We start from the raw sequence: 10189 nt of genomic DNA, 5'->3' as shown, positions 1-10189 counted from the left end.
CGAGAATCTAAAAAATGTAAGGATTATTTTAAACCATAATCCCATATCCATATTATAAAGAAATTAGATTATCAAAACAATTTTAGGATCGAATGCATTAATATGTCAGGCAAGAATGAAGGGCATGGGAGACTGTTAGGGTATTGGAGAGAGTTAGATCGAAATGGGTCAAACTCAGATAGGTTAACGGGCCCAAAACACTTAATGGCTTGGAACTGAATTGGTAGGGAGCCCCACCTATTCATGGGCTGAACCCAAAAAGTTTAGTGGGCCCAATCCACTTAAGGGCCTAACACAAATCACTTAGTGGGTCCAAAGCACTTACTGGACTAATCTAATAGAATAATGGGTCATAATTAATTTCTAATAGACTGAAAATCTAAGTCTACAAAAAAAAAGAGTTAAATAAAAGATCCAAAGGAAATGAAATGCGTTTACAACATCTTAGGCCACAATGTAGGGGCTTAATAGAAGGGAACCAGTGAGAGAACAAAAAGAAAAAATAAAGACTATAGTAAATATGCTTTATAAGAAAAACCCAATAATTATAATGGGAATATATGAAAGTAACAATAAGTGGATTAGGTCATATTTGGGCCAATGGCCTAGGGAAAGAAATGAGATTGTAACTAAGAAACTTAATTTTTGATATTGATGGACCAAATATAATTAAATAGGATACCACTTTAAATTACAAATTAATAGAAAAGGGAATAACAGAAATAAGATTATTTTTATAGTTAAAATTTAAATACAAACTATGTGGATTAAATAATTTAATACAAAGTTAAGTGAGGAAGTGCAAAGTAAATGAGTAGGATTATAAATAAAATTTGTTAAACAGATGAGACTCATTAGAAAGAAGTTTCAACAATAATGAAGTAAATTTTAACAATTAGTTAACAGAATAAATTTTGAACCAAGTGTGAACGAATAAGTGTAAGACAAATTTAAAAATAATGGATCAATAATGTGTAAAAGATTTAAAAACTCGTTTGATCTTATATCAAGGAGGGGTGGGTGTATGTGTGGTTGAGATTCGATTGAAGTGATAGTGCATCTTATCATATGGGTTAACATCGTAGAGTATTGTCTTCTTATTATGACCATGTTCAACATATCGTATCAAACTCACATTGATAGGGGGGGTCTTTATTACTTTCTTTGATGGAGATTAAAACGACATTGTACGATGAATCTAAAAGTCTAAATGTTTGTGTTAAATCTTAATTATAGGTTGTGATTATGTTAAGTGAATTATATCATATCATATTATATTGAACTGTGAATCTAATCATATTGAAATTATGATTATGATAGTTAATTATATTATATCATACCATACTGTATTGTAGATAATTATAAAATGATAAATGAATTATATAGTAATGTATCGTATTCTACCATGAATCTTATCATATTGAAATTGTGATTGTGATAGTTAATTGTATTGTGTTATACAGTACCCTATCGTAGATAATTAGAAAGTAATAAGTGAATTATATAATATCGTACTGTGAAATCAATCATACTAAAATTGTGATTCTGGTAGTTAATTGTATTGTATCGTGTCCCACCATATCATAGATAATTAGAAGATAATAGGTGACTCGTATCATACCGCATTATACCTAATGAGAAGTAATTGTATTGAAACCTATTTATGTATAGCATAAAATACTATATGATCATTGTGGATTGTGAGAAGAGAAAAGTATAAAATGTTATATCATTATTATAGATTATGAGAAGGGAAAAAATTCAAATGAGATAAAAAAACAATGATAACTGAGATCGTTAGATCAAAGACTAAACATGTTGAGCTAAAAGTAGTAAATTAGTGGAGCATAGATAATTGTTACTTGGAGAATTTTCTCAAAATATATATCCCACATATGTGCTAAGGAGAGACGTAAGGGAGTTTATATGTACTTCATTCAGTTCTATAAATTAGAGTTTTTATTATTCTTTTTACGCATGTGTTAACCCATTCCATTCATTATTTTCAAAACAAGAGAACCAAGAACTAAAACTCAGATCAACTGAAATAGTAAAGAGACGAAAGGAGTACAGAGTCTGTGATGACTTCTATTCCTGTTGATTCAATATACTAAACACTAAATTTTTTATTTGATTCTTTTTTAGACTAGAGAACCCTTATTTTATTTTTCAATGTTTTAAGATTTCATTGGCACACAGGGGATGATAATGTTAACAATGGTGGAATTAATATCATTTTTATCTATGAGATTTAGTTTCTATAAATGGCTAAAAGGAAAGGACGCTCTGACTCCACTTAGAGTCCGAGTTGTTATATATAGAGTTAAAATAATTTATGCAATAGGCTTTAAAATTTTTACCTAATTAGAGTTGAATAATTACATGATTCAATTTTATTGATCTAGCTTGATTTTGTAAATATTATGTATATATTATGAGAAATATTTTGGGAGGCAACTATAGTACTTTATTTATATAAGAGTTTACAATTCTATTGGTGATGTATTCTTAATTTTTATTATAATAGAAATCTTACCTGTTGATGCAAACATATTTGTTGAACCACATTAAATCTTATAACTTTTTTTTATTTTACTTTTATTTTGTGCAATTATTTGTATTTTAAAAATTTATTTTCTCAACAGATTTTTATTTATATGATTTATTATTAATTTATATAAAATTCAATTAATTTTCTGGGTAATCGAACAATCAATTGTATAATTTCAAGAACCATTAAAAAAAAAGCCCCATTAACCTTTTCATCTCAGTTACATTTAAAACTAGTGTATTTGTTCATATACTATCTTATTCAGCCCATTTAGTTTTCAACTAAAGAGAAGCTTGGGTGCGCACATCGTAGACCTGCAACGACATCGTTTCACTGCAAAGTAAAGAACCCGATTATTTGAAAGAGCACGAAATGCGCACAGTGGAAGGAAGCCCCCTCAGAGTGAGAGCTTCTTGACGTATCGCATGCAGGGGGATGGGAATCTGGTGGGCTCGTCGACATCTATAATAACGAAAAGAAAGATAGCTAACCTACGTTGTGATCTTCAAACGGAATCTTAACCATACGACCTAAGTTGGATGCACAAGATCGATGAAGAATTGAAATACCGGAAAAGAGTTTGGAGATGTATCTGAATTCGTTGCAGCAGTTTTGTTTAACTGGAAGGGAGGGAAAGGTTATTCGGCGTTGAATCGGTGTGAATAACATTAGATGCTCGAGGTTGAAGAGGCCAAATTCTAGGGTTTAAAGTGGAGAGCTCGAAAGAGAGGAGGTTGTTTTTCCCCGAGGGTTTCAGGTTTACAAAGAAAGACGGACTCAGACGTTGAGCTTAGAGAAGGCAAAAAAACTGAGGGCTGAAATCATAGGAAAGAGGAGAGAGAGCTGAAATTGAGAAGAAAATTCGAGAAGCAGCTGCAATTTAAAGGAGAGACTGTTCTGACGGAGAAAGCCGATTGAGGGAAGAGGTTTCTGAGTACTGTTCATTCGCGAATATCAGCAGCAGCGTTCTTCATGTACGATTGACTTTTAGAACTGTAGTATTACTCTTTCTTCGCGATTTGTGTGGTTAGATCTCTCTGTCTGTTATGAGATCTGCATGTGGCTTTCTGTTGTATATAATGGTTTGGACCAGTTGGTTGAGGTTACCTGTTAGTAGTCTCACTGTACCTGGGTCATATATACTTGTTTGTTAAAGCAGTGGCAATACATTTAGCTCTATACCTTGAGATGAAGAGTTTTACATCTCTTTCATGAAACTTTTCATTCAGTTTGATTGAGATCTTTCTCTTTTCGTTATGTGTCTTAAGTTGGCAGTCAAGTGATGATTTCACATGTAGATTCTGGTGTTTATAGTTGCTTTCGAATGTGTATGTACGTCTTGCTTGTTTTGTGTTTGGGCATGAGTAATGTTTCTGACTTGGGGCATGTGAGTATATCTTGTTTGTTTCATGGTTGCCCTTTTTTGTTTGGGAAGGAACTTGGAGGGTCGCACTCTCACCATTGGTACCTTGAGAAGAAGATGTGTTTGTGTGACAATAACTCTCCTAATCATTTCTTCTTGTGGTGCTCGGAGGGGAGAAGATTGGAGGGCACTATTTATTTTGTTGAAAAGTCATCATTTTCTTCATTTTGGAGAGAGGATCTGGGGGCTTTTAATAGGCTGATCCGTCCTTGTAATATTCTTGCTTGTGTGCTCAGGTTTGCAGCCCCGTGATGCCTTTTGTCAATAATATCTTTTTTTTTTTATTCTATTAAATAAAGTTCTGGCTTGATGATTTTGTTGGAATTTACAAAATAGTTGGCCTTCTTCCATGGATTTTTACTTGGTGCCATCTGTAAGTTTATCTGATTAGACCTTTTTCTCAAGAAAAATCATTAATGTTAATTAGCTGTCTTTAGTTATAAAATTAGCTATAATGTAGTCAGTTAATCTCTTGCTTGTTCATTTTTTTTTAAACTGCTTCCTTGGATTTCAGTTCAAATAATTCAAGTAAACTGAGAGTTGTAAAATTCATATCCTAACCTCCCCTCCTTCTACGTGAGTATTTTGGATGGTGTTCTTTGTGATCTTTTGTTTACTCCTTAACTTATTTTTTTACTAGGTTTTTGGGGTGAGTCAGTCTAGAAATTCAACTTGAGTTAATATGGCTTGATGAGATATTTTGATGTACTATTTACATTTGTTTAATTCTTTGCAGTTAGATATTGAAGCTCTCTTCTTTTTCATTCTTTACAGTATGTATTGAGTTATCGGAGTGATTGTGACACTTTCAAAGAACTGTAATTATTGGGTGTGACATTCCTTTTCCAATTCAGATTTGCAGGGTGAGAAAAGTTATAGCAACTGGTCTGTTCCTTTACGAATTTTGCTGTTTGTCCTTAACCCATACATATAGTTGTTATTGGTTTAGCTTGCTGGTTTAAGGAATGTTTGAAAGTGAGTTGATGGAAATTTATTCTCTTTCAGCTTCCAAGTTTTGTCTTGTGCGATACAAATTTTTCTGTTTTTAGTATTTCCTTTATTAATTAATTGAAATCTGATTTGTGTTTCAAAGATATGCTCTATTTTGAGGTGACTATGCATGATCAGATGCAAATGGAACCTTCCTAGGATGATGATCCTCCACTTTGCAATATATTTAATTTTGTCTCTCTGGTCATGGGTTAGAAGTAGTAGTATATTTTCTTATGCATTGACCTGTCCGTATTAGCTAGGACACAGTTAGTTTCGTTTTTAGGCTCACACTACAAGATTGATGTAGTACTTTTCCACTGTTTAATTTTCGAAACCTTGTTCTTTGTAAATAGACATTGTAATTGGTGTCTATCCCTACCACAAATATTGCGTTAGTGGCAATCTATTCTGCGATTATTTATTACTTGAAACTTCTTTTTTGGTAAGCCCTGAAGGCCATGTGAACCAGCATGGTTCTTAGGATCTATTTTTCTGGCGAAGCAATTTATTTTCTCTTTACTTCTTGACTTCTCAGCGACCAAACAGGGATTATAGCACCACAAGCATAATCCCTTTCTCTCTTCAAGGTCTCAAGAAAGATTTCATAGTTGCTAGAGTTCCTAATTTCCAGTGACAACGCTTGGAGGCCTATAATGCAGCAAGTGCAACAGTTACATCAGCAACAACTGCTGCCACCTCAGACGGCAGCCATGGTGAATTCTCAACAGGCTCCTGGAGGATCTTCATTGGAGGCACCACCCAAGCAGGTGGCACTGGCAATGGAACGGCTGGGACAAGCAGCTAGGCACATTGCAGACATCCGGCTCGGTGCTGATCGACTTCTTGAGGCTCTGTTTGTTACAGCTCAGCCTCACCATAGCACCAAGCCGCACAACGTCTTCCTCAAAGAAGATGCCTCCATGCGCCAGCACCTCCAGGACCTCCGCACCATTGGTATAAATACTGCCATTTTTATATGCTCTTGTACATATATGGATTTATGTATATGCGCACACATACATATGTCCATACAGTATATATTGATCCGTTTGCTGAACATTTATTTATAATTTATGGAATAAAGTGTTTTTATCAAATGATAGTGCAGAATGATTGTAGTATTGCAGGTGTCTGCATGTGAGTTGAGTTTATTTTTTGCAAGTGTAGTGATTTGGTGTTGATGACATTGATTTAAATCTATCAACTATGGTTAGGAAGGCAGCTAGAGGAATCAGGGGTGCTAAATGAGTCTCTTCGTTCACGAAGTAATTCATGGGGTCTGCACATGCCACTGGTGTGTCCAGATGGTGCAGTTGTTGCCTATGCATGGAAGAGGCAACTTGCTGGGCAGGCTGGTGCTTCTGCTGTGGACAGGACTAGGTTTGTTTGGGAATCCTATTTATTGCTGTTGACTTTTTTCCTCTTTTTTTAAAAGAAAAAATTTAATTCATTGCACTTTGTTGAAATTGAATCTGCATATTAACTATAGTTGTTGACGTATTTGCTGGAGATTATGGGTTAACAGATTCGTTGAAATTGAATCTTCATAAGCTTGTATTAAGTGGCAACATGTCTCTCATTCTGTTGTAAGGACATTAAATATGTGTATGTATATTGTTTATATTGTTGCGTTATCCATGTATTTATGTCTGGATTATTTCTATCAATTTTCATTTTGCATGAATTGGATTAACATGCTGGTGAATTGGGTCATTGTTGGTTTGGTGAGGGGTGAGATTTGGGCTTGGGATGGTCTAAATGTAAAAATAAGTTAGCTAATGTGATTCCTTTAACGGTTTTTTGGATTTTATGGAAAGAAAAGAATAGTAGAGCTTTTGAGGGTGAGAAAAATAGTTTTTCTAGGCTAAAAGATAGGTGGCTGAATTATTTTGGGTCTATTTTATTAGGTCATGACATTATTAGTAATGGATTTTGGAAATGTCATTGAGACACCAATTTTATTATAAATATTTTATACATGGGTGGTACTCCCGTTTTGTTAGTACATTTTTAATATACACCTTAGTTTTTATTTTTTTTTAAAAAGGCAACCATCATATATTTAATTTTTAAAAAAATTTTACCTACTTTAGTAGATTTAAAAGCTATGTTTAGATTTGGAGAGTTTTAGCTCCAGAACCGCAGTATGTCACATGTCTCTTATATATTAGAATTTCTATATGCTGTGACTAGAGAAGTGAATCTTGTGCCAAAATAAAATGAGGCAATATTAATATCTTTGACCAGGGCTTTTCCAGATCTTATGATGTCAATACTACATTTATCTCTGTGTATATATATTCTTATACTTTTCTTTTGACAAAAAAGAGAATTTATGTGTATAGGTCCTCTCAGTTTTCCGTTTAGCTGATAAATATTCTTAGATGATGCTTATACAATTGATGCTGTTGACATGTATACTTCATCATAAAAAGGTCCTGCTAAATGGATAAGATGTTTTAAAATTTTTATGTCATTGCCTCCTGATGGTTATCAGGTAGCACTTTCAATGCTGATGCACCCATTTAGTGTTTGAAAATCAGATACTCTGGAAGGCCATTAACATGTTCTCCTGATTTTTTTTTTTCAAATGACATGTTCTCCTGAATGACTATAGGCTGGCTCTCAAGGCCTTCACAGATCAGAAAAGGCGATTTTTTCCTCACCTTGATGATAGATTGACTGGTCAAAATAATGATTTGGTGTCAAAAAAACATTGTGGTTTGCAAGTGCTACCAGAAAATAACCAAGATGAGCTTACTGATTGCAAAACGTTATCATACATCCTTGCACACTTGGAGAAAGAGGTGTCAAATCTGAAGGTTTCAACTTATGAGCGCCTGGATTGGTTGAAAAGAGCTTCTATGCTGCCTGGTTCAGTGGATGAGACTCCTATGGAAACACCAAAACATAGTTTTCACAGTCCAATGAAACTAAGACTAGGATCACAAAATGCAGTTGCTGCAGATAAGATTGCTGTAATTGAGTTGGTTTTTCCTTCTGTATTTAGAGCTGTAATCTCATTACATCCAGCTGGTTCTATTGACCCAGATGCAGTATCTTTCTTTTCCCCAGATGAGGTAAGTTTGGTTACATGATATAGGTTCTTCCAATTCTCAAAATTTTCTTATCTTCTGGTTGAATTCTTTTCAGAGTCAGTGTCATTTTGTTGCCTTTTATCTATCAATGTTGAAGTTTTATCTTGTACCCATATAAACTTCGTCATCTGCTTAAGAAAGAAATAATAGTGCCTTACATGAAGCTTAGGTTGTTAAAGATGTGATGGAGGACTCGCATTTGCTTACTGGAGTAAGAACGTACTTCTGTCTTTTGGAATTATAAGACATGAGCTAAACTAAGTTCCGATGGGTAGTCCTATTTTGCTGATTTCATTGTTCTTCAAGTGTCATTTAAATTGCTTGAATTTCTGAAGTGCAGTGTTATCACGCTTATATGTTGCTCAAATACTTTTGACTTGTTAATTAATCAAAAGTTGCTCGATTACATGATTACTTTGTTATCACACTTATAGAGCAAATGCCGTTTAGTTTCTTCTCTAACTGACCAATGATGTCCTTTTCGCTGGTGACTGGTAAAATTGGACACGTCCTCATAATTGATTTTCTCTCGAAAAGATTCATCATCCCATAATTTACAAGCCATATTTATGAAAGCTCAAGTCTCCAGCTGGGCATTTCTCTTGGTGGAGCTGTTTCTCTCTTTTTCTGGGCATGCCTGTGTGAGGGTGAATGATTTGGCTTTTTTCCTTAATTGTTAATTTTGCTCTAAAGTTTTCCTGACTCATTCAAGTACTATCTACTTTTCAATAGGAACTGAACAGAAGTAATATTTGGCTTTTTAACTTCATTACTTTCTGGAACAGAATTTTGTAATGTAAAAAATATGATGTCGTTTTACTTTGAGCCCTCTGTGATCTTTTGAATTATAGTAGCACAATTACAAATAACTGTTCCTCTATTTACAAAAGCAAATGAAGTGATATTGTTGAAAATTAGATAGTTCTTTGGGTATTGCTTGGGAAATAGGATTTTAAGCTACTACAGAGGGAGGGTTCAAAAGCATATACCTCACGTTAGATGTGACTTGTTGAGTGGGTTAAGATTTATTTCTATTTTTTACATGAGCAGTTATTTGGTTACTTTGTGGTTTCTAATATACTAGTTTGTTTTCCAGAGAGACTGATAGCATAACATGTTAGAACTCATACATGCAATTGCTTCTAACAGGGAGGGAGCTATATACATGCAAGGGGATTTTCAGTTTACCATGTATTTAAGCATATTACTGTAAGAATGCCCATTGCTCATATTTTGCGGTTTCTAATTTCGTGGCTAATCAGTTTAAATTTTGAAAATTTGAAGGTTTTTTTAATAAATTTTTTGCATTATTGCAGGAGCATGCTGCTATGGCCTTGCAATATTTCCTTGGCGCCAGGACTGAAACAGCTCTCAGTTCCCTTTTGGTACTATCTCCATAACTTATCTTTGGTTTGGTTTAGTTTGTTCATTTTAATTCCGGTGATTCATCCAACAAAATTTTGAGTATTTAAATTTGTGTCTTTCCTTGTAGCGCTGGATCTGCAGCTATCAAAGTCTTTTTAATAAACCTTGCAGGTGGAATCATCTTCTCTTAACTTTATGAATTTCTCGACTTTATGAGTTTCTTCAGTCAGGTTGAGGCACTATTGTAATTGCAATTTTTTGTTGGTGCAGCAAGTGTGGTCGGCTACTAGCAATGGACAGAAAATCCGCCTTGCTTTTGCCCCCCGTCTATCGTCATTACCGCGACTTTTCTATGTCAAAAACCTCACCAGGCCAACCCTTTTCTTCTGCTGAGGATCAGAGTTTGGAGGCACCTGGAGCTTATCATGTTGGTTGCTTTTCAGAAGAAACATAGCTGCATCCATTAGCCATGCTATTAATATGTCCTCAATGCTCTTCAGGTAGGTGAGAAAATTGAAAGTTTAGAAGAAATAGAATTCTTAGAGCCGTAACCTTGGGATGTTTCTCTATCTTCTTTTTTTTTTTTTTTTTCTGAAAGAAAAATCTTTGGCTAGTTGTAAATCGCTCGCTAGATTGCTGTCATGTAAAATAATTGTTTTCTTTTGCAAATTGAATTTTAATATTTGTGTTTGAATATTTTCTTCAAAAGAAGAAGTAGATGTTAAAGATAATGGAAACATGTACTCATGTAGTTTTCTA

At 34.2% G+C, this 10189-nt stretch overlaps 1 protein-coding gene across 5 annotated transcripts; it reads left to right on the top strand.

The window, feature by feature from the left end:
• The first annotated feature begins 2837 nt into the window (after positions 1-2837).
• Positions 2838-10189, top strand: LOC110816823 (mediator of RNA polymerase II transcription subunit). 5 transcript variants are annotated; one of them, XM_022045149.2, is made up of 10 exons: positions 2839-3525; positions 3987-4210; positions 4749-4837; positions 5503-5921; positions 6182-6347; positions 7585-8047; positions 9215-9274; positions 9382-9450; positions 9558-9601; positions 9701-10189. In XM_022045149.2, the coding sequence occupies exons 4-10, from the start codon at positions 5621-5623 to the stop codon at positions 9882-9884; spliced, it is 1287 nt and encodes a 428-aa protein (XP_021900841.1). In that variant the 5' UTR covers positions 2839-3525; positions 3987-4210; positions 4749-4837; positions 5503-5620; the 3' UTR covers positions 9885-10189. The 5 variants fall into 5 exon arrangements, with proteins under 5 accessions (XP_021900845.1, XP_021900841.1, XP_021900844.1 ...); XM_022045153.2 differs by lacking the exon at positions 9215-9274 and having other exon boundaries at positions 2838-3525; XM_022045152.2 differs by lacking the exon at positions 3987-4210.

Source organism: Carica papaya, chromosome 9, assembly GCF_054855325.1.
Source record: "Carica papaya isolate Zhongbai chromosome 9, ASM5485532v1, whole genome shotgun sequence".
Classification (NCBI taxonomy): domain Eukaryota; kingdom Viridiplantae; phylum Streptophyta; class Magnoliopsida; order Brassicales; family Caricaceae; genus Carica; species Carica papaya.
Note: the sequence above shows the minus strand (reverse complement) of the source record. Positions and strands in the feature narration are given on the sequence as shown.

Bases quoted from the DNA above. Each gene is read 5' to 3' on its own strand.
- LOC110816823 (XM_022045150.2), top strand. From the start codon at position 5,621: ATGCAGCAAGTGCAACAGTTACATCAGCAACAACTGCTGCCACCTCAG. The intron at 9,275-9,381 runs GTAAGAATGCCC...GCATTATTGCAG, and splicing joins ATGTATTTAAGCATATTACT to GAGCATGCTGCTATGGCCTT. The intron at 9,451-9,557 runs GTACTATCTCCA...CTTTCCTTGTAG, and splicing joins CAGCTCTCAGTTCCCTTTTG to CGCTGGATCTGCAGCTATCA.